The sequence below is a fragment of the Anoplophora glabripennis genome, unplaced genomic scaffold, assembly GCF_000390285.2.
Source record: "Anoplophora glabripennis isolate ALB-LARVAE unplaced genomic scaffold, Agla_2.0 scaffold35, whole genome shotgun sequence".
NCBI classification, from domain to species: domain Eukaryota; kingdom Metazoa; phylum Arthropoda; class Insecta; order Coleoptera; family Cerambycidae; genus Anoplophora; species Anoplophora glabripennis.
In genome coordinates, this window is record NW_019417117.1 from 1,877,888 (window position 1) to 1,903,827 (window position 25,940).

Here is a 25,940-nt window from a genome sequence, read left to right on the forward strand (position 1 = left end):
AAAGATGATATTTCCCTACTCTAAAATTTTGATAGATTCCCACTGAATTATATGAGCGTTTTCATTTAATCTTTGACTGAATCGTAAAAAATATAATCTGTAAAGAATCCAAAATCTGTGTAAATTTACATTTTTTATTAAATAAATATTTATATCTCTAGATAACATGCTTTATTTAACTTGCATGTAAAATGTGTTATGGAAGCTATATTTCCTATGTCATTGTTATAATCCTATATCATTGTTATAATAGAGTAGAGTAGAATATAAGAGCAATTACTTTTAGTCTCTATGCATCAAAAATGTATTACTTAATGTCGTAGTATTTTAATAAAATAATAATTGTGTAATAGTCTCATTGTGAATAATTAAATGACTTCAATTATAATTTTTTAAATTATTGTTTCGTTACGATAAATAAATAATAAAGGAAATCATCGTTTTCATATTAAAATAAATATTTTATCTCTTTTCCAAAGTGTTTGTTTACTTTCCAACATTTTATTTATTTTCTGCAAGCCCCTAAACAAGAGATAGATAGAATACATTACTGTTCAATTACCCCCTTTAAGTAAATGCGGACATATTTGAGTACTTTTTTAAATTTTTTTTTATATCCATTTCACTTTTTTATTATTCGCTTATGTATAATATTAAATGATTTTCCAAACTTACATCTTATGGTTAAGTACCATCTAGTACTCCACAGGGATCAATTCTAGGACCTATTCAATTTGCTGAATTCTTAAATGATTATTTTACAATTTAAAAATAGAAAGATCCGTAAAATGAGTCATTTCTTTATTTTATTCATTCTAAAAGAGGAATATAATTTTTACTATACATTTGGTCTGCTATAGCATTCATTTTATCAAATAATTATTATCCATTAAAAATTCTGGTATTTCCACCTAGCAGTAACGTAGACTTAGAGCGACCCTCGACCACATAACCCTTACAATCAATATTGACTCTGCTGGAGCCTTAAAACCTTCCGGTCTTACATCCGCTGCAGTTTGCATCCCGCTTACCTCAAAATCCGGATCTTAGACCAACTGTTTGTTTGAATTGTTATCAGATAGGTTTAAGGTACTTGGGCATTCCCATGGTTCAAATGAAAAAAGCATAAAAACAAAAGAAGGGAAAACTTTTCATTAGCATTAACATTTCCATCTGTCTTTAACTTTTTTCTATCTTTTATACAAGGTGTATAAACTATGATAAAAAAATTAAGCGGTAATTGCATTCTTGGAAATAATGATACAAATTTCTATAACATATTTAATATGATATGATTTTCTGTTAATAAGAGCCTATTAAGCATTTTAGAGCTTTATTTATCTTCAATAATAAATATTCGAAAATAAATTTAAAAAAAGGAACTAGACCATTATTTTCATGACTTAGAACCACACGCAGAAGCGGTATCCTATTCTCAGTTATATACTCAAACCAATGCTTCATTTTGTTCAGTATACCCTTAAGTATAATAATTATCGCAACTCCTATTACTGCGTTACTATATTTTAGAATATAACTTTACTGACCTAACTTAACACAATTGCCTTATATTCACAACATCAAAGTATTTTCAATATGTGTTAAATTCATATAAAACTGACATAACCAAAATAACTATTGCTGTATCCAGAATGATAAAGTAACCATATAATACTCATCTAATGTTGCGGGTGTCAAAATTGTAATTTGTAGTTCAGTTTTTCACATGTCTAACAATTCTAACATACCCTCTGTTTCATGCAACACATATCAAATAATTGTCTCAACCAGTCTATACTTTTAGAAAAACTCAACAACGTAGATCTCTACACGAGTCCAGTTAAATTATTTACTTTACACCTATGTAATCGATCCCAATATGTAAAGTCCCTTGGTTTTAAATCTATTACTTTCCTCCAAACATCAGGAGTTCCTCAAGGGTCCATACCTGGACCTCTTATATTCGTTATTTGTATCAATATTTTATCGCATTAACTCTTTTTTGGACTGTGGAAATCTTCAAAGCAATATTTCCTAACTTAATAACAAGTGCGGCAAAAACAAGTTACCTCTTAATATTAGCAAGTGCAATGTCATCTCTTTTCACACCAAAAAAAGTAGCTATAACAATTAATTATGTATTGACTGACATTTTTGACTCGGTGGTTATTTAGCGCCCAACGACCAACTCAAGTGAGTGCAAAAATCAATTTACCTCTATTTAGGACACATACTTCTGTTATTTTTTGCTAGATGGGGTTTATCTTATTCTACGAGAGGTTTTCCATAGAAATTATTCTACAACCTACAAAGTCTTGCCAACAAATGCACTATGTGCACTGTTTCAACTGTTATATTTCTATATAAAATCATTCATTATGAGATTAATGTCAATTTAAGTGCAGGAATAGTACTTTATGTTACCTTTTGTCCACACAAATATGCTATTAAAGTCGCCCTTATAACAAATGCTAAATAGTTTTAATGTTATGGAGAATTTCGACATTATTTCTTGTAATACGATTGGAATAAAAAAATATTTTCAATAGGTACATAAGTATTTTTTTTCTTTTTTATTTCGTCTTTCTTTTGTTGTTTTCCTTTTGTTATTTATACTATTTTAATATATTGATGTTGACGTTTATATCATATCTTGCTCTTTTATGGTTTGTACTGTTTGTTTTGTTTATATTTTTTAGTTCTTTGAACCGAATTTGAAACGTTCAAGTCAAATATCTCGCGCGCGACCGAGAGCGACGTCCACGCGCATGCGCGGGCTCGGCGCTCCTAACGCGTGCAGGCCGTTCATTAACGTTAACTTTTACTGCTGCTAGCGCGTTTATTACAAGAACTATCAATGTAAAACTTTCTGAAAATAAAAGTTTAATCCTTTCTTTAATGGTCTCTAAAATGCCAGTCCGATATGTCCAATAGTTAATTAACAATTAACGTTATAAAAGAGCTTATTTATTTAACATTTGTTTGTCGATTGTAGGTGTATTAATATTCAACAGCAACCAAAATTATTTCCGGTTCACCGGGAAAACCCGTATAGGAAACAGGCACTTTCCCTCTTCAGCGTACTTCCCTCCGGCGATAAGTTATATATTTTCAAGATAGCGTTATAAATTTGCGGTTTATAAAAAAAAATGGAAGGCTCACAACTTAAGCTACAACATTTAGAGAATGTGTTCGGTGTGTTATTTCTACGTGAATTTGTGTTTTTTGCTATTTTAGCTCACTATTGACTATGCTGTCCATGGTTAAACATTCTATTCGATTCTTATTGGAAGGACTATGTTTTCTGAGGTAACTGTTTTTAAAACGACGAAAATATGAACGAATCGTACTAGTGTGATATAAAACTTGGAGAAATTGTTGTTAAATTCATTGAAGCAGCATGTCATCCTTATTACTTTACTCTTATTTGTTGTTTGAAGGTGAATATGTATTTCACAACGTGTAACAGTTTTCATTTCGTGCGTATCATTTGCGGACCAATGTAGTTGCTGTTGTATGTTGCTTTGGCCTGTATAACAGTGACCTAGCTAATGACTTGGCTGAATTACAAAAGGATAGAATAAAAACATATTGTTATGAATTATAACTCGACTATTTATTTAATTAAAAAAAAAAATAAATTCAGTATTCAGGGGAAGACGTAGATCCCACCCCCTTCTGAAGTTACTCCCTGTTACTCTACCTCTCATTCTAATTGCAGGTATTAACCCAGAAGTTAGATTTGTGCGGAGGAGGGGGTGACATATCACTATTCGATAGCCCTCATGTAAAGCTGTTTATTGTTACCTACACAGATGATTTCTTTCAAAAATGTGCAGCAAATCTCTTGTATTTAACTTGTTCGTTTTGTTTTCAGAGTCCCCGACCTTCGGACTCGGACACCTCGGACAGTCACAGTGACAGCGAGGTGCCCGCTTCTTTGACACCTACCTCGAGGGGGTTGCTAAACAACAATCACCATCACAGGTAAGCACTTTCCAAGAGGGAATATCGGTTTGTCTAGGACAAACAGAGTTTTCTAACCTTGGCAATCCCGTTTTATGAAAGAGTAAGGAATACGTGAACCAGGGGCGGTTCCGTTAGGACGAAAGGGGTTTGGATTTCAAAAAAATCTCATAATTCTCGTTGGTCCAAAATGTAATTGTTGTTTTGGACGGTTGCAACTATGGCTGTATTTTTTTCGACAAATTTAAAGACATTGCAACTGGAAGAAAGACCTAAATCTTCCCTAATAAGTACAAGTTAAGACATTTTATTATTGATGCATTACTTAAATGTAAATGAGTAAAACCAAGATCGATACTTTATAAACTGTAATTATAGTACTACGTTTTAATTAACATATTGCAAGTCATAATTTGAAAAGGTGAATGGAGGTTTTCATATTTAAATTAATTAGAAGATACTTGTGTTTGCATAAGCTTTAGCAAAGGCTGAAAGATTAACAATATGATTCATATTGAGCATGAAATTGATGATACTACAGTATATGCATAGTAGATGCTAAAGCTAGAATTTCTTCCACTCTATTTTTTTCGTAAATAATAGAACAATATTTAATGTTTTTTTTTGTTTTAAGTTGAGATACTTTACAAGCTTTTTAAAGAAATATATTTTCATTACGTAAAAATAGGGTGATTTTTTTAATAATAAACTATTAAATAAACCAAAATTTATATAATTTACTTAGATTTAGATCACCAACTAAATATTTAAGAAGAAAATTTTATTTAATTATCATCAAATACTTGACATAAAAATTCAGAACAAATAGTGCTTCCGCAAAATATATAAACATTTAACTTTCAAATTATTGGAAGTAATTACTATGGCTGTCAGAGAGAGCCGCAATTCAATGGCGTACCAAGCGGATCAATCGACCATGCGCGAGCCGCTGCCTTAGAATGGTTTTTACGTTCACGTTAGTATACTGTTGCCTTGGGGTGAGTTTTGAATACATTGTTACAAATTGTACTAATTTACTGCTTATTTTCTACGTAATTTTTTTGATTACGCTTATCATGATGCGTGCGCCTATGTCCCGCGGCTCAGTTGTGACAGCCTTGGTAGGTAAATACGTACCAACTGTACGCGACAAGTTTATCAATCGATATACACCTTTAGGATCCCTTACATACCCCTACAGTGCTGTTAATTTACGAATCACCCTATACAGGGTGTTTCATAATTGGATATCAATATTGAAGGGTGTTAATCTGTGCGTGATTTTAAGACAAAAAGTTCATATAAACATAGGTCCGTTTTCGCTTTATTTTTGATATACAGGGTGATGAATATCTGTTTGTAAAATTTTTTTTTTTTAATAACTCCGAAACTAAATTAGATAGTTTTATAAAACTTAGTATGTGTAAACTAGGTGCAGAGACACGTCTTTTGCATAATAAACGAATTTTCATTTTTAACCAGTGGCGTCCCAATTAACTTCAACCTCATTATTTTGAATGAAAAAAATGATACGCCACTGCATTTTTGAAAAACAAAAATTATTGTATAAATGGTGCTTTATTTTGTAATAAAAAAGATCTCTTGAGTTTTTTTCTTATCTTGCACTGTTTTTTAGTAAAAAAATAAAGAACAACAATAATTATCTGTACGTGGAATGAAGTACTTTTTACACATTTTATGGAAATAATTCTTTTACTAGATAACTTATACACATTATTGTATAATATTATTAATAATTACGATTGACGATCAACAAATAACAATTTTGTGAAACGAAAAAAACAAACAATTACATCAGTTGTTGAAAATGCCCTCCACCTGCAAGGATACATGCTTCAGCTCTTCTTCTCATATTAGTGCGGACTCTTTGAAAAATGTTGTCAGTGTTCCTTATTACATCACAGGAAGCTCTTATGCGATTCCTCAGGTCTTCTACAGTGTTAACCGGAGTGTTGTAAACCAGAGTTTTCAGATGCCCCCATAAGAAGAAGTCCGCACTATTCAAATCTGGGGACCTGGGGGGCCATTGTTGGGGTCCACCACGGCCTACCCATCGGTCATGAAATGTGCGATTTAAATATTCTCTTGCTTCTCGATGGAAATGAGCTGGTGCACCATCATGCATGAACCACATTCTATTTCTAGTTAAAAGTGGCACTTCTTCAAGTAATACGGGCAAATCCTCCTCTAGAAACCGACGATATGTACGGCCGTCTAGCCTTTGTGGCAGAAAAAAAGGTCCAATTAAGTGATTTTCAACAATTCCAACCCAAACATTCACGGAAAATTGTTCTTGATTGTTAAAGTTCACAATTGCATGCGGGTTTTCTTCGGCCCAAACATGATTGTTATGGAAATTTCTTATAGCGTTTCTAGAGAAGTTAGCTTCGTCTGTAAACATTATTTCACAGTCAAACAAGGGATTTTGCGCAATTTTCTCCAAAAACCATTGACAAAAGTTGATTCGCAAAGGAAAATCTCGAGGAAGTAAGGCTTGGACCCGTTGAATATGATACGGGTATAACAGAAAATCGTGAAGAATTCTCCAAACTAGAATGTGCGAGATATTCAAGTTATTTCCAATTTGTCTAGTGCTAATATTAGGATTTTCATCAATTGAATTTAAAACTGCTTCTTCAACTTCTGGAGTTCTAGTAGTCCGATGGGCACCTTTTAATTGATTATTTGGCTTAAAAGTACCTGTTTCAGCCAACGTTCTATGTATGTTTGAGAATGTTCGTCTATCTGGTGTGACTCTATTCGGGAAACGCTCTTGATATAATCGTTTAGCCTCTGGCGCTCTGCCATCAGCCAAGCCATACATGTAATGAATGTCTGCCAACTCTTGATTAGTAAACTCAACCATTATCAAATAACACTGTACAGGTATTTTAAGTATCAAAATTGAGTTGAATGAACTGAACTGTCAAAATTAATAAATCACAACAGTAATCAACAACCACAGCCTACTAGGTAATCTTTATATCATGCTTTCTGTTTGGCTCAATGTGGGTTAGTATGTTGTTCTTTATTTTTTTACTAAAAAACAGTGCAAGATAAGAAAAAAACTCAAGAGATCTTTTTTATTACAAAATAAAGCACCATTTATACAATAATTTTTGTTTTTCAAAAATGCAGTGGCGTATCATTTTTTTCATTCAAAATAATGAGGTTGAAGTTAATTGGGACGCCACTGGTTAAAAATGAAAATTCGTTTATTATGCAAAAGACGTGTCTCTGCACCTAGTTTACACATACTAAGTTTTATAAAACTATCTAATTTAGTTTCGGAGTTATTAAAAAAAACAATTTTACAAACAGATATTCATCACCCTGTATATCAAGAATAAAGCGAAAACGGACCTATGTTTATATGAACTTTTTGTCTTAAAATCACGCACAGATTAACACCCTTCAATATTGACATACAATTATGAAACACCCTGTATACGAGAACTTAAAACTTATTACTATGCCCCCCGACCTTCCGAACAAGAGAAATCCGTACCAAAGATATTTCCTTCCGCAGGCCCAACGTGCAGCACCCGGTGACCCCACCCACGGCCATGACCACCATCGAGAACGTCTCCATGGCGGCGCTGGCGGTGGCAGCCCTCTCCGGGGCAAGCAGTCCCGGCGCCCCCGCGTCCCACCTACCCTTCTACAACCCCAACATGCTGACGCAGAACTGGTACCTGGCCAACGTCGCCAGGCAGTTCCAGACGGTGCCCGAGGACAAGGGGGGCGGAGGGGAGCAACCCCTGGACCTCAGCAAGGGCGGCAGCAGCAACACCAACGAGGCAGAGAAGCTCGTCATGAGCAACAGCGTGAACATGAGGCTGCCGACGTTGGACACGAAGCACATATTCAAGTAAGTGTCGTAAATATTTTTTTACTTTTAAAATAACATCCCCCCATCTACTACTTTATCTGACTTATGTACAGAGTGTACCAAAAAGACCCGAACCCCCTAGTAACTTTTCAGGATTGCCTATCAAAAAAAGATTAACATAAAAGTAGGTAGTAGGTTATCAAGAAACCAATACTCTTATGACCTTGGTTTTGACTTTGAACTTAAGCTTCAAGGTCAAATTAAGGTCAATTTGAAAATGTTAAATGGAATACTCTATTTTTAATGCCAATAATGAATAGAGCGCCAAGTTTTACGTCAGATAATTTTTCCCTATATCTTTGCAAATGATTGGGAAGTCAAAATCATTTTTCTCTGGATGTTTTAAACAAAATTTGTAGGATTTTGAATGACAAATTAGATGACCTAGAACTTTATTTGTTAACCTAACAGTGTTAAATTTCAAAATTGTTGTCAATATCATACTAACAGTTTTAGTTGAATACATATTAAGTTCTATTACTTTTATACCCATTTTTTTTTGTGAAAAAGTGGTTTAACCTTGAAATGACCTACAAGGACGTTTTAAGGACGATGGGGCTTTTGGGATTATTATGTCGTGACCTGTGTACCTGCTCAATTCCAGTTACAGAATTACCTTTCACTTTCTTAGCCTTAGCCAGGAACCTTTGACCTGTCCTTGTTGTTCTTGGGCTAGACTATGTGAGGGCCGACATGCTAGTAGAACCCCTAAGTCCGCCCTGATGTTCATTTCAGTTCTATTGGGTTTGAGGAGCGGCTCAGGAAATGGTGATCCTCTGAGACGTTTCGTAGTGGCCTCTACAGCTAGTCGCATACAATGCTTCCAAATGTGGCCGTTCTTCACTGTCAGTCTTCAGTGGTGATTCTGTAAATTCTTCGTCGCGACTGAGGTCGTCACCGGTCTTATAGCGTCGACATCGTCGCACGCGCAGGTAGACCGCCCTCACGTAGCCCAGCCCGAGAACAACCTTTTGAAAATCTTTTTATATTAGTATTTTCATTTCGTGTAGTTTTTAATATAGAATGAATTGAACCACAACGTTGGAAATTTCACTTTCACAACCTCGTATTCAAAATAAGCCAGTAACACATTTTCAGATACCTATTTTTTTATTTTCTTTACAATACACCACTTTTGGAACTAGATGTAAATTATTTTATATTATTTCGCCGATTTTTGAAAAAATATTACGTGTATACAGTCTGTCCAAGATAAGGATGGGCTAGCATTAGGATCTAGGAAACGGTAAGAGATACGGGGTAGCTGAAATTAGAAAAAAGTTGTGTTTTTTGTACCTGACAATATGCCGTTTAGAAAGTTTTAAAATTCCTGGTAGTTCCAGGATCGTTTTATTTTTTACCAGCTTTATTTGAAAACGATTTTAAAATAAATTGAATTTCACTCTATCCAATAGTATCAACATTTTTGCAATCCGACGTTTCTTCTGCGAGGGGCCATCATCAGGTTAATTTTTTTAAATACGTCGCTGCTAAAACAATCTTAAAACTTTTTAAGCGTTTACAATAGTAATATCTAATTCGGAATTAAAAATGGCTTTAGATTTTGTCATAAAAATGGAAGCGACGTATTTAAAAAAAATAACCTGATGATGATCCCTCGAAGAAGAAACGTCAGATTGCAAAAATGTTGATGCTATTAGATAGAGCAAAATTCAATTTATTTTAAAATCGTTTTCAAATAAAGCTGGTAAAAAATAAAACGATTTTGCATAATTTCGGGTTTTTCCGGATATCTCCGGAACTACCAGGAGTTTTAAAACTTTCTAAACGAAATATTGTTAAGTATAAAAAACACAACTTTTTTCTAATTTGAGCCACCCCATATCTCTTACCGTTTCCTAGATCCTAATGCTAGCCCATCCTTATCTTGGACACACTGTATAACAAATTTAAACTTTATACGCTAATTTTTTATAATTTTTGCTTCACAAAAATATACTTTGTGTCAATAAACATTTAATAAAAAAAAAACAAATTTAAACCTGCAACCTTATAATTTTTTTATGGAAATAAACAATGCTTTAAATTAACTTAATGTCGAGTATTTTCATCTCTGTTTCTTATTACATCCTCGCATCCGTGTTTCAATGCGGTTTTGTCCAGTTCATTCCACATTCCATGTGCCAAATCCTCCAAGACCTATTCAGATGATCTCTTAACTGCTTTCAATTCTATCGGATTGAGGTCTGGATACGCGCTGACCAAACCATATCACCAATCCCAACTTCTACGTTTTAGAAGTGTGTTAATTTCTTAAAGCAGTGTATTTTGTAATTTTCGTAACTTTTACGCCGCACTTTGTCTTAAATTCCACAAGCGACGGTGGTTTTTCGGCAATTAAAGCAAGAACTGGTAGATGATGGAACATTCTCAATTCATCTGAAATATTTAGGAGAGGCCCCATTTAGGATTTTATAATCTCAGTAGGTCGTTTCCTTCCTAATGTATATCTTCGCGTATATACTTTAAAACTCGGCTGTTAGCGTCCGGATATCGGTCTGACTGACATTTAATTCGTCCATTACTACACTGCACGTATATGTGCAGAATACCGGGTTTAGTTTTCATATTATAGTAAAAGATTGGAGATAAACGCCGCAATAAATGAGAAATATCTAGATGATACGACTCCATTTTCTGGAAATGGGATTTTTACGACTTATTTTAGTGTACACGTTATATTATACAGGAAACTGCTTTACTTTAGTTGTTTTTCTTTCCTTTATTGCGGCTTCATATTCGGGACATAAAATATAAAATAATACAATCGCGCCCATTACGTCGCTGGAACTAGAACAAAACCAGGGCCGAACCGATTAAATTTTGAGAAAAAAGTTAATTTTAAGTACGTAATCGCTAATTATTTAAAATGAATGCACAAATAAAGATGAAATAATTTTATCAAAATTGACCAGTTTTTTTAGTAAAAACATTCAGGCTGAGCCGGACCTGGCCATTAAACCTGTTATTTCTATAAATTTTCAAAATGACATTTAAAAATGTAACTAATGATTTTAAATCATTGTCAACTATATTAGTTTAACGCTGTCAAACTAAAAATAAAAAATTGTTATTTTTCTGTAAAAGATTTCTTCTAGAAAAAAATAACAAAATAAATTCTATGCAGATTGAAAGGTGATTCACTATATTTTGACCCCTCCTTTAACTTTTTTGTTTTATAAAAAAAATGAGAAATATGAAAGTTGCATTATTTTTAATGGATTTTTCGAAAATGATAGTAGAAAAACAAATGAAGTCCAAACAAAATGGCCGCGGATATTAACTTTGTTACTTTAAATGGAACACCTTGTATATTTTTACTTATTTGGATAGAACGTTCCCTGTCGAGCATAGTCATATATGGTTTCTTGGGTCCATCTCTAACAATAAGGATTAAAAAACGAAAAGGTTTTTTTTATTAAGAAAATACTCTTGTAATTGTTAGACCCCTTTCAGGCATTTCTGCCTTTTTTTCCAATTACGTAAGGATTCACAGATTTAGTTATAATATATTTTGATATATCGAACATTAATACGGTCCCAAAAGCGTATAGGTAATTTAACAAAATCTCACTAATAGGCCGTTAAAGGCCTAATTACTCATGGAAAATGTTATATGGTAGATCGTGACAGTGACAGTCATGTTGTTATGACTTACCTGTCACTATCACGACCTAGCATATAACATTGTCCATGAGTAATTAGGCCTCTCACGGCCTAATTAGTAAATTTTAGTTAAAATAGCTATACGCATTTTGGACCATATCAATGTCCGATCTGTCAAAATATATTACAACTAAATCTGTAAATCCTTACGTAATTGGAAAAAAGGCGGAAATGCCTTAAAGAGGTCTAACAATTACAAGATGTCTTATTTTCTTGATAAAAAAGGTCTTTTCTTTTTTTAATAGTATCTTGCTTATTATTAGAGATGGACCCAACAAACCCTATATGACTATGCTCAACAGGGAACGTTCTATTTAAATATGTAAACAAAAAAGTTAACGGGGACCAAAATATAGTGAATCGCCCTGTACATTATATTTTTGAATTGTCATTTTTTATTATTTCTTTTTTTATTTTTTAAATAATTATTAATATGGTAGGTCTCGAAAAAGTTTTTGTTTTAGAAAAGCTGTAAAAAAGAAACGGAAAATCCAAAAAAATTAACTCCTGTTAGATAAAAACTATTTTAATAAAAAAATAATCCGACCATTGCCCCTTTTAGAAAAAACTGATTAAGATTGTTAATGTATGTTCAGAATGACCAACAGGATATTGCTTTAGAATCAGAAGCATCAGGCAAAATAACCTTTTTTTTCTGAGCTCGATATTGTGTTGAAATTTGATTAAAAAACAATTTAATGTTGTTTCTTTAGTCATAGATAACTAATACTTTGTGTCTTTTCGTTGTTTACTAATGAAAAATTAAGATTTTTTTAATTTTTTGTTATTTTAAATAAAATATGTTATGTTTACAATATTATTATATTTTATTTTCTTTGAACTTTATTCCAGCGAAATGTACCTGGACAAATATTTTAATAAATATTTTTTCAACTGTTATTATTTCCAGTTCAACTTTTCCGTTTCTTCTAATTTTTGCAATTTTTTTTTGAGCATTGGATACCATGATATTTTCGGATTAGTCTTCAATTTTCTACAAATGACTATTTTCTTATGTTTTTCGAAAAAAAGCCTGATTTTCGAGTAAAACTTAAAAAACGAACTGAGAACATACTTTGATATTCGAATATAATGCTTTTAAAAATTACAAAGTGGGCTGCGATAGCAACTTTGACATTCCGAGCAGTTAGAAGAAAGAACAAATAATGCTTTTCATCAGATTCAAGCAATAATAAATTTCGAACAAATTACATTTTCGTTACTAAAATATGTCGGGCCTGTGTTCGTGGCAATGGAAGTATTTTTGAGCATTTACTCAAATAAAATCATTAAAATTATGACTCATGTTATTAATTTCTTTATTCGAATAAATAACCGAATGATTAGTGCTTGTCATGTCATTTAAGTAAAAGTGTTTTCAGTTGGTTTTTTAAGTTTTACTTGAAAATCAGGTTTTTTTCGAAAAAACATAAGAGTAGTAATTTGTAGAAAATGGCGGACTATTTTATTTAGAAAAATATACCATCAATTCCCTATATCTCCGCCCCTGGAGCTTGTAAATTTTAAGAAAAGCCCTCAGATTTTGGACAATATTTACATAAATACATGTGCCCAATTTCAAATTATTTCACTCACTAGTTTTTAAATTCTTTAAAAAAATTAAAACTATTTTTTGAAGTTTAACTTTTTAACGAAGAACCTTAAAATTCACCAAAGAATACGAGGTTTCATTTTTGGTCTCCATTTGTGTATCACCCTGTATATGCAAATTAAATCCACACCCATCTCTACAAGGGGGTTAACTTCACAAGATCAAATAATGAGTGTGCGAAAAATCATATCCGTGTATTTTATAACATCAAATATATAAATGTAGGTTGATAGACAATATATCAAAAAAATATTATTTACCCCTCAAAGGGTTGGAAATCATTACCCGCGTACCTCTCTAAAAATTCCTGAATAAAAGACAGTGGATTCAATATAGCGGTTGTAAAAATCGGAAAAGCAAGCATTCAAAATTTGAAGATTATGGCTGAAACTTACTCGGTGATTTTCAAAGTTGCGAATCTGGAATGAAATTTTTTAATTCGGGAATTTTTATATCCAAAAATTACGGACCCATTACGAGGAATTGAAAATTATCCTAGAAATTGATAATTACCACCCAAAGAAATGCGTTATGAATGTTTACAAAAAAATAGGCGAATATCTAAAAATCCCAACAAGGATAACACCATACGGTTAAATGGGAAATATAAATAAGACGCACAAAATGAGTAATATTTTACAGCTAAAAGTATAAATTTGATCATTCGAGTAGCAAACTGCCTCAACTAAATTCTATCCGGTACTTGCAGGGCAAAAATGAGCATTTTCTTCGTAGAGTGCGATTCATCTGAGATATTGAAGAAAAACAGAAGATACAAAAGCACTGTTTGCAAGGTACATACATAATTGTTAATAATTTTTTAATATGTTAATAAATTTGAAGCCGATATCTGAGAAAAATGTCAGAGTTTATGTAAAATGGCCACAATCGCCATGTTTCGGGCCTACGTCGACTGGGCTAGCATAAATATACCTGAAACCAGTCGTCAACATGGCCCTGGGGTGTAAGGTGAGGCAACCCCCCTTTGTTCGAATAATAGCGGGTTATTAGGCGTTCTAAACTGTCGTCATTCTTTTGCTGTTTGTCCTATTTGGGAGTGTGGAAAAATAAAACATTGTTATTACGGAAACACGTCATCTGTTCTACCGTTCTCGAAATTACAAGCTGCTGCGAGGAGTTTCCCGGTTTGATTTTAAAATTGCGGCGTATTAAATAATAAATTTGATTTCGGAACTGCAATTTTGTGCTCGTGTAGCAGCTGAAACACTCCAGACCTTCGGACGTTATATATTATCGTTTTTTTCCTAACTTTACACAGTTTGCGACGTTTGAAATATAATTCAAATACAACGGTCCCTACATTTAAAATATTAAGTAGTGCTTATACCAATACAGGGTATACCTTTAAGTGTGGATTAGTTTTATTTTTATAATGAAATAAATAGTTATGTTATCGTTATAATTCGCTTTTTAAATTTCCCTTAAACTCTTGTCTACTACGCCACTGGACAGCTCCTAGATTCGGTTGTATGTGTGCGCTTATCAGTGTTGCCTGTTTTTACTTTTTTAAATCAGCTGTAGGTACTAACGGAGTAACAGAGAGCGAAACTGTAATGGAAAATAATTTTGTAATAATAGATTGCTTTTGTATGACTTTGCAATATGTTGTTTTAGTCACTATAATTTATAATGTTATTGCAGACGAAGCGCGGAACATTAAAAAAAATTTCGAGTGTTTTTAAAGAAAATTAATATTTTTGCGTGATATATTAATTAATATTGGTGTACAGGGCGATTCAGTATTAATAAAAACAGAAAATCGAAAACAATTTCGCCCCTTTTAAAAAATAAGCAACTTTGCAATACATTTGCTGACGGGGAACGGGTTGGCACACCAAAACTAATCATATAATACCTACTGATTTTTTTCATTCTTTCCGATATTACCTGTACTTTGAAGTTCCGGTGAGGTAATTGGAATATATGCCTAGAATTTTTTCAAAATGGCCGAGTAATCTCCAGTCTCAAACTCGATCATACGAAGTTTGACATATTCGGTATCTAAAAATGAAAAAATGAAAAAAAAAGGAAAATTATGTACTAAAGGCTGCCAAACAAAAAAGAATCATAAATATTAAGCATATTCCTAAATCATGAATCTAGACCCAAAACATAACCTCAAAATATAATACCCAAACTGGGACTTCAATCATTTCCAGCTTTTTTTATTAAATACTTATAAAGGAGACACTAGGAAGCTTATTGTCAGCCAGTATCAGATTCGTGTTCAGCGCGTCAGAATGTATTGAAATAAGTGGTGCAAATAAATTTCTTAATTCAATGCAAATAGACCTTTTTATTAGTAACGTCACATACGCCAAATAATAGGCAACCACATTGTCATGAAGAATTTCTCAGTATTCTTACTAGATCGATTTTCGACCTTATTTACTTTGGACATAAATGCCAAAAAAATGTCTTCTTTGTGATGACCTTAAATATCCCGATATTCTGGCAATATTAAAAATATTTAAGAAGTGACAAACTAAAAGAATTATAGAATTTATACAAGGTGAGTCAGAAACGATGAGTCAACACTAAGCTGGAGATACTAGACACCAAAATATTACGTTTGAGCTCATCATGCCTTATACGAATGCTGCTGGTTTAAGACATACAGGGTGTTCAAGGTTTAAATTTTATTCTGAAATTTCTCAATAACTGACAAAGTTTTGATAACATGAAAATTAGTAGTGTTAGGTTTTTTGGAGTAGGAATTACGAATTTGAAGCTATTCCCCCTATTATTTAGATAAATCAAAACATATATTTTTTATCTGTTGAGTTATGCTTAAAAAAGTTAAAAATCTAAAAGAACGTTTAATTCTACATAAAAAATGTACTCTTGCTTAGGTCGCCTAACTTTATCGATTTCCGTGATATTTGCATTTAAAAGTAAATGTATTTTGTAGTGATTTTCTTTCAGGCGCTGATATTGCTATTTCTTTTCTAAGTAGGCTTGTGTCAAATTTTCATGTCAATAAATATTAACGTATTTTGCGTGCGTGTGGTTTATTATTCGTGCAAAATTATTAGCTAGTGATCAAAAATTGCCACGAGATAATAATTTTTCCAACAGTGAAATACATGATATGTTTTGTGTTTTTGTTGAGACTAATTTTAATGGACATGCGGCAGTCCGAAGATGTGTACAATTGTACCCAAATACCTAAATTGCAACCTAATTATAAACTATTCAGAAATCTTTACAACCGCTTAGGCGAATCTGGATCTTTTCAACCAAAAAATAACTGGTACTCCAAAACCTTCGATGAAGAAGAGGAAATTTTAATTCGTCTTTCGGAAAATTCCGGTATGAGTACTCGTCGGTTAGGCGCAGCAACGGGGGTAAGCCAATCGTCCATTTGTAGAATTTTGAAAAAAGAAATACTCCGATTCAGCAATTACTGCCTCAAGATTTACCAGTTCGCCTACAATTTGCTCAGTTTGTACAAAATATGCAAACGGAAAACACAGATTTCCTCAATAAGATTCTATTTACCTATGAGGCGACATTTACTAGACGGGGAGTTTTCAATTGGAAGAACAATCATTTGTGGGATTCCGAAATGCTGTAAAAGAATTATATTTTCAACATGAATTTAAGGTGAATATTTGGTGTGGTTTAATTTCTGTTTTTTTTTTTTTCATAGGGCTTTTTGAATTACCACCCAATGTAATTGGACCTCGTTATTTAAAATTTCTTCAACATAATTTAAACGAGCTTCTAGATGATGTACCACTAACTTAAGAGAGAGTATGTGGTTTATGCACGACGGTGCGCCACCACATTTTGCCTCGCCAGTACGCCAGTATTTAAATGAACATTTTCCTCATCGGTGAATTGGCCGTGGGAGTGAATTTAGTTGGCCACCCAGAAGTCCAGACTTAAACCCTCTGGACTTCTCAGTATGATCAAACTTGAAGGATGTGGTGTATCGTGAAGAAATTAACTCTGTTGAGGAGATGCGGCGGAATATACAAGTAGCCGCGAATGCATTTAAAAATAATGGGGACATATTGTTTAATAAGAGAGACTAAAGAAGCGTTCAACACATTAAAATACATAAAATTAGGCTTTACCCAGTATAAATAAATTCTTTCAAAGTATTGTTGAGGCCCCATTAGTCGGCATTTCCACGATTTTTAAGGATTTTCCGCCATTTTGGGGATTTACTCAAATCCTGTGGATGCTCAAGTGCAATAACGACAAATTCAAGTTCGAATAGATCTCTGCCCGTGTTATTAAACAATTAAAACCAAATAACAATAGGAGAAAAAAGTCGTTCATATATTTTTGAATGCAGCGTTCCAATGCAATATGTAGTAGATTTCCATAACACTCTGTATCGAGAAATAGATAAAGAAATACTAATTGTGGTCACATTTAGTTTAATAGTATCTAAGACAGTTTCCTGGATTTGAAAAATGATCACTGTTTAACTATACTATAAATCATTGAATTCCCGGAAATCTGACGATATCACCCCGAAAGTTTCATATTCGAGTATTTCGCAGAACTAGATATTATTTTACACATCCAACAAGTGAGTTGACCGCTTCCGCTTGGAGCTACCAAATGTATTAAGAGACTTAATACTTATTTTGGTTATACACCACAGGCTAGCGATAAAGTTTCTGGGAGTGGAGGGTTTCCCGTATTGCGAAAAGTGATAAGCTTTTTGAGGTTAGATATCGCGTTTAAAATTCTCCAATCTTCTGGACTTTTGTCCCCCTCGTTTCATTCATTTGTGTGCTGTGTGCGGTAAGTGACGATGTACAGGATGTTCAGCGAATACGCGATGGATTTTCTTGCGCGGAACAACGGCCTACTACGTGACTTAGTAATGTAAGAACCAATGATCGTCTTTTATTTGTCATGTGGTATTACAGGTACTGTGTAGTGATTCGGGCCGAGTATAAGTACAATGTGTCCCAGATTTGTGATGGGATAATTTAGGAGAAGGTAGAACTAGTGAAAAATATGTAAATAATACACTTATTTCGAAATCTGAACCGTTTCCGGTATACAGGGCGTTAAAACTGTACCATAAGATTATTTTGATGTACACAAAAGGCATGTGTCTTCGTAAGTGTATCGTCCCGTGCATTTTCAGTGTAATTTCTTATTAAAATGGAGATTAAAGGAATTTAATTCCCAGTCGAAGACTATGGTGTTTATATTTTAATATTCTGAAAATAACGTAGAAAATTTCAAGGCACGCCCCTGCCACGGTTAATTGTTACAATAGTTCCGATAATAGAACTTTATTGGCTGATTTTTTTCTTGTAATTCTGTCTCAACAAATATCGTACGGACTGTACAGTGCTTCCCAATATCGCCGTCACTGGTTGACAATTCATTGCGGTCATAATTTGCATTTGTTGTTCTTTCAAACCTCTCCTTCAGTTTTACAAAACACTTTATACGAGGATATCTTTGTAAATCTGGATTATTAGTTTGGTAAATACTTGTCAATAAACAGTTACCATGAGTTTTACTAATTATTCTATTATTTATTTACTAATTATTCTTTAGAGTAATTCATTTCACTATTATTACTGTCGCTTTTCTATTAAACCTTATGTGAATCGAAAATTTTCCAGATTATCCTTTGACAAGAGCCTACTACGTTATTTTACATATAAGTTATTTGTAAACTTCGCATTTTTTCATCGAAATGAGATTTCATGAAAAACTAATTAATTTTGGTATATGAGCGGGTATAGCAAAGTTGTAGAGAATTTAATTCTGCATCTCATAGTATGAAAATATACAGGGTGTGGCATTTAAAAAATTCGAGATTTTCCAATTGGCAATTTTGACATGATATTTTGGTCACCCTGTATAACGCAGGCCAGTTTTTGGAGCTTGATTCGGAAGAGTCATCCTTACTAAATATCTGATTAAAAAAATGGGCTTAGTAGCTATTAGTATAACCTGTCAGTATCAGAAAATGTAAGCAGCCAATATCGACTAGAAAAACCTTTCAAACGAGATATCTCAAAAACTGTGAATATTTGAATAGAACTATTCTACACAAAGTACCCTCTATTTTTGATGTAGAACCCGAAAATAATATAAAAAATGTGTGTTTCCATTTAAAAAACCAAAGTTGGTGTCTGGCCAGGAAAAGTGGAACACCCTGTATAGTTGAATATATTTTTATTTTGTATATTCCGAGAAATGTGGCAACGCAGTAAAAAGAAAAATCCATATATTCCTCATTTTAACATAGATATTGGACTTTCCCGCACTAGTGGGACATGCTGTATAGAATACAATTTTAAATACAATGCAGTTACTGAGGATAAAAAAAGACTTTGATGCAGGAGTTTTAAATTTTCTGAGGGATATTAAGAGGTAAATTTGGAATTTTTCGAACTCTCAGTTGTATACATTGTATTTCAAACTGTATTTAAAAAAAAATAGGTAAAATGTTATGTTTTACAATTATTTTCCCGAATAAAATGGAAGAAATATTTGTCTATTTGTCTTTTCTATAGAATTTCCAATCGAAGTCCTGATATTTTTAGTGAGGGTGTCCCCCAATATCTCCCGCCACTGGTTCATATTCTATATGAATAGACTCTTTTAGTGTGACGTCACATATTTCGGTAACCCGCAACAAATTGTCATAGTTGAAATTGTACAGACCGAAGCTGACCCTTGTGTACTATTTACATAGATACTATAAAAATGAAGAACTTCAAATTAACTTATTTTTACAAGGATTTGAAAGTATTTAAAGAACAACCAACACGTGTTTCGTAAAATAGATACACTAATATCCTTAAAACTTACAAAAGCGATATAAAAGAGTACTCCTAAATTTAAATAAAGTAAAAATTTAACATTAGCCATGTTATTCCTACTGCACATGCTCAGAAAGAATAGCCTCATACGCATGTGAGATCTTGTTGATATATCATCGCTGTCACCATTAGTGTATTTCTCTTCTTTTGTTTAACATTGGTATTTTCTAGTTCTACTAAGTATTTTTATTGTTTTTCTTGGTGCTGTACTGTAATGTGTTTAAAACTTACAACAAATGATACAAAATAATATTCCTAAATTTAAATAAAAGTTTAACATTAGCCGTGTTATTCTTAATGCGCATGCTCGGGAAGAATAACCTCATACGCAGGTGGGATCTTGTTGATATGTAATCGCTATTTAATCTTGGCATTTTCTAGTTCTATTAAATATTTTTATTGTTTTTCTTGGTGCTGTGCTGTGTCGAGTGTTCAATTGGTTTATTATAGATGTACTCTTAACTATAATCAAGCTCTTCTTGAATTACATCCTATTGCGAGGCTACTTGGCTCACATGAAATTATTTTTAATGCACATGCTCAGTATCATTTTAATTTATTAATTACTGTAAAAGTCAATATTGTTCTATAAAAAATATATAAATTCTATAATTCTGTTAGTTTATCACTTGAGGTGATAAAGTATCTTCTTAAATATTTCTAATATTGCCAGAATATCGCGATATTTAAGGTCGTGACAAAGACGACATTTTTATGGCATTTTTTGGCGTATGTGACGTCACTACTAAAAAGGTCTTTAACTTTACATAATTACGGCGCCAGTTTGTTTCTAGGCTAAACATCTTTCGTGATATTTGTATATTTGTTATATATTTGTCCACCCTGTAACATGCCAATGAAGCTACTTTGGACTAGGTATGTTTGGCTCAATTAGCATATTTTGGTCTCAAATTGTCTGGTAAAATTTGTGGTGATTCATTTAATCACATCCTATGTAGCAAAGATAATGTTACTGGTTCTACCTTTTCCCAAATTTCCCGAAGAGATTAGCAGGTTTTTTTCCATATTACAACAGTAAAACCCCATGTAAAAAAACTTTGCTTCTATTGGCTAATAATAAGGTTTTAGTATGGTATACTATTGATATAATATGGATTTTATGAAATTGATTGTAGATCCTTTAGACCAGGGCGAGTAATCTTATACATATAAAAAATTTGTTGGTGCCAAATTTGGACAGTGATCATTCCATTTTTCTTTTTGTCCTATTCGCCTTTGCCTATTAAAGTAATTTATGGACAATCTTGCTGAAACCGTGGGTAATATGTGGCATTATTTTCAGAAAAACGTCTCCTTTTTTACTACTGACCTATAATTTTATACAAATTGAGTACAAGTTGATTCTACGTTGAAAAATTTTGTCAAACAATTATTCATCTATTCCATGCTTGATGATGTTGTACCTAAGTGGCCATTACTCGCAGTCGTTAAATGGATTGCCCATATATCACGGAAAAAACTATGTACGGACTTAAGTGGAAAAGAAAATTTTGGCCAGCTGTAGACGAAACTGCAGATGGGAAAATAACAAAATTTACCCAGTGCCACTTGATACGTTCATACATGTACATACGTCGGAATATTACCCAACTGAATACAAAAACTACATCATATAATAATAATATCTAGTACGGCAGCTGTACGAGTCTAGTTTTTATATGCATTTGACTTTGAACATGTCTTTTACACTGATATGATTTCCTTGCCCCACAAAATCATTTCAGATACACGATATTTTATTAGTTGCAAGACAAACTAAATAAAAAAAACTTTAATAAATATATTAACCCGATTTTTATATTTCTTTGGATGTACTGATCCGTTTTAATACATGATATGAACTGACGATCGAAACAAGTCACATTTTACGATGCGAACTCCGGAACACCCATTACGTCGCCGTTTTACTTACGCACCGAAATGTCAAACTGAAATACAAGATAAATCCGTACTGATTAAATTCGTCTGATTTGTCCGACGGTGTATATTTAGAGCGATTTTGAAAAATATATTTGATATTTATATCGTGTATTTTAAAATACAGGATTTGTGTCTAAAAATACTATTTTTTCACTTGACTTCAATTGTCAATTTTTCCTAATCCAACAATATCCAACCAACTTGACTTTGCTCGAGTTTTGCAAAAAATATACCGAAAAATACGGAAAACACAGTAATTTAAGATAGAAGGATATTATTATCAAGTTCAAACTAAATAAATATGAAGTTATATTACTGTTTAAATTTCTTATTACTCACAATTCTTTACCAACTATTTGTTAAACGTTTACTATTTTCGAGTCTGGAATTATATGCCTAAACTTCAGGTCAATATTTTAAACATTCAGTTAAAAAAAAATATGTTCGGAATTTCAATTTTTATTTGATAGTTGAATATCTAAACATGATTCATATCTTTAAATCCGGTTCGAAGGACCAACAAATATGTTGATCAAATGGAAAGCGTATAAATATAGAAGTTGAAAATACACTTACCAGATGTTCGTGTGCAGAGGGTGAAGCGGATGCGAATCTTCGTGTTTCGGGATTGGATTAGATTTTAGACCATTCTTTTATGAGAGTCTGCAGGATTGAAGATAAAACATTGCAAGGCACATAATATGTCTATTGCACTCTAGTGGCTCTTCCAACAAAGCCACCTGTACAATAAAGAATGACTTTTTACATTTGTATTGTCGTGGATCAAGATTTTTATTGTGCACCATATCTCTCATATGGGGTTGGCCGACATTTGTGCCGAGATCCTCGGTTTTTGTCTACGAAGCTGGGACTCTGGCCTTCTGCTCTCTTGCAAAGAGGCGAATGGGATTTCTGATGCTTCCCTCATCACAACAACCTCAACAGATGCTCGAGTTAAAATACGTCGCTCTTGTCGGTCTTCCTCCATCGATAACGAGATGTTTTGCCTAAGAGTAAGGTTCACACTCTAAGTTATTTGCCCGTAACACTGAATACACCCTCGAGATGGGACTGGTTTTGAAAACTTTCTTAGCCTCTTTAGTACTTTTTGTTTTTGGTACTCCGAGTATACGAGTAATACTCTGCGTTGCCAATACTCTATTTATGAGATCTCTGAAGAGTAGGTAAGAGTAGACACTCTACTATAGTAGTAGTATCAGGTGGTTTGGAAGGATATTTGGAGCTTGTGTAGGCCTCCTGAGGGTAACTACTGGGGTCTTCACCGCCGATTCAACAACTCCTAGGTGGTCGGGCAACTGGATCTAAAATCTACTCTGGAGCAAAGGAAGTTTTGAATTTGTAAAAATATTGGAAATAGGGTACCTATCCCTGGTTAATGAATTGTAAGGTACCAGGGTTGACGATCAAACACCTAACATGAATCCAGTTGTTTGTTTCTCCCGACCTTGACCATTTTTAGAGTCTGTTCAACTGGGACAGATTGTTGACCTGAGGTGACTTGTTGGCAAAACCAAATTCGAAAGTGAAGTGAATTTTTGAAATCTGCCCAGGACTTGGAAAGTGACAATGTATTAACTATTTTTTACATTAGTGCAGTTATTGGGAGACTACCAGGACTTTCACAAAGAAATTGAGTTTTTAATTCGACATCAGCACACCTCTATATTCTGACAACGTTATCAGCATCAAATCAGTAGGGAGACGACGCTATCTATGTTCTTTTTCTTGTAATAAATTATCGAATTATCTAACGGCGGACAATAAAACATCGTCTACGACAAGCCAACCTCGACTCATCGCATCATAATAAGAGATAAGGCAACCTATCGCAAAAAATAAACACACCATGCAGTGCACTATTGAAAATATAAATTATAAATACACGACGAGTTGTTGACAAAATATTTTTATAAAAATGCAAGCAAAACACGATAAAAAAGTAAATTAGGTGTTGTGAGGCCTACTAAAATGGAGCACGCTGTTTATGTAAATAATCATAAAAATGGAAGCAAATAATAAATGTCATATCTTCAGTGGCAAAGTACTCTGAAGTGAACTATTGTGTTAAAATTAGATATTTTCCCCGATCTGCCAGTGGCGGAGAATAAGAAGGGCGTCATATCCGGTGAATCACCTTATAGCTGACCCAATCGTAAATTTTAAGAATATGTCGATAATAATGTTTCACAAATATAACCACAAGTATTCTTTTTTGGCGGAGGTTTCATTTTATCTTACTTTTTGTTTTTTTAATACTTGCAGTAACATACCAAACAAAAGGCAAAAAAACTCTAAACAGTATTTGTCAGCACGAACATGTTTTTGTACGTAAATCGAGCGTTTTTGATAGAATCGAAAAAGTTGATGATACAACAATGTTTTTAAAATTATCGAAAAAGTATGCCCATACCAAGCAACGGTTATAGAACTGCAGAGATCTTGTATGCGGAAGAGCAAATGGCAAATGTATTTCCTTGTCGTGACTATACGACGCAAAACCGCTGGATCGTTCGTCGGTTGTCTCACACACTGATGAGGACTAATAAGTCCGGAACCGGTCTGTGCTTGGTGGGTTAAACTGACGAACGATCCTAGCTGTTGCAACAGGTGTTGTGGGTATAAATCAATGCCGGTAGGGGCATATAGCCCTCGGAGTAGTTGTTTCTCGCAACACTGACAATTTAAAAAAATAGCAGAGATCTATCTATCGTGGCTAAAACGTGTCGGACTTTGTCAAAGGTGCTGTTAGAACAAGAATAAAATATATTTCTTTGAGAGATTACATTATTTAATGATTTCAGTACTTCAGGTGTTGTCTCAGTTAATAATATTTAGATATATCTATATTATTAGCTCTTTAATCAATACTGCAGGTATAATTCAAAGCTAGACAAAGTAAAAATAATTAAATGTTATTTGAGCAGTACTTACATGAGTGATCTAAATATTTTTTTAGATTCACCTGAAAAAAAAAAAAAATTGTAACCAATACAAAAAATCCTTAACTACTGCTAAGTTATCTTTGCAGTTTTTTGTTTTTAATTTTTTCAAATCATCTAAATAAATGTTAATAGAATAATTATTCTTGAAAATTTATAAAATGTTTTATGCCAAAATATTTTCTGCCTTATACCACTTATTTGAAACACCCTGTACAACCGTACTACAAAATCGATATATTTGTGTATCACATCTGTTGTATTTTTCCCTAACAAAAATTTTTGGTACCAAAAAATTATCAAAAAAATAACAATTCGTTAAAATAGGCTAATACATAAAAAAAATTAAGTAGGCGGCTAGTCTTCAGTCAGTTTTTTATATTTTGATTTGTTGTCGAGTTAAAAATATATTTGTACAATTTTCCTGTTTAAAATAATGCATAGATCCTGCTCCACGGCACGCCACTGCGGCCAGCGCTAAAAACATGCATCAGTTAAATGAACTCGCACTTTTAATCTGAAAGAGGTCAATAACAAACGAATGCACATTAAAAACATGGTAAAATGGTTAAAAGTTTAGTCTCTTTTTTTTTTCTTGGGAATTATCGGTCACAACTTCTGTTATCTCCCAGTTCTATTTGTCGGTTGTGTCAATTTTATGCTGTAAATTCCTGGAACGTTTTCGCTTTTTATCTCCTTTGTATAAATATGTTGCTAAATACGGCAAGAGACCGATCGTAGTCGATAAGGGACTATTTTTCTATTACATCAGGTTCTTTGAGAGGTCTGTTTGCCAGGTATATTTACCTATTAATCTACAAACGCTTTTGTCAAGGCTGAGACAAGAGTTGGTCAAAGAAACAGCAGTCAAAGAGAAAATCAAAGAGTTAATTGAAATAATCCTAAAACTTTCCCTAAAGATTTGTTAGTAATATTCTGGTCAAAAATTAAGTTCTATTAATGAGGATATATCCATTGAACTATTAAGAAAAATGATCGAGAAGATAATAACCAGTGTTGCTTTA

General features: G+C 33.1%; 1 protein-coding gene across 3 annotated transcripts in view; it reads left to right on the top strand.

Annotated features, from left to right (window-relative positions):
- The window catches only part of LOC108912610 (mushroom body large-type Kenyon cell-specific protein 1), a 248,620-nt gene that overhangs the window by 190,461 nt on the left and 32,219 nt on the right, over positions 1-25,940 (top strand). For all 3 annotated transcript variants that reach the window (XM_018717892.2, XM_018717901.2, XM_018717909.2), the window contains 2 exons: positions 3,878-3,987; positions 7,517-7,858. In XM_018717892.2, coding sequence (XP_018573408.1) covers positions 3,878-3,987; positions 7,517-7,858 — 452 coding nt within the window. The remainder of the gene's footprint in view (positions 1-3,877; positions 3,988-7,516; positions 7,859-25,940) is intronic.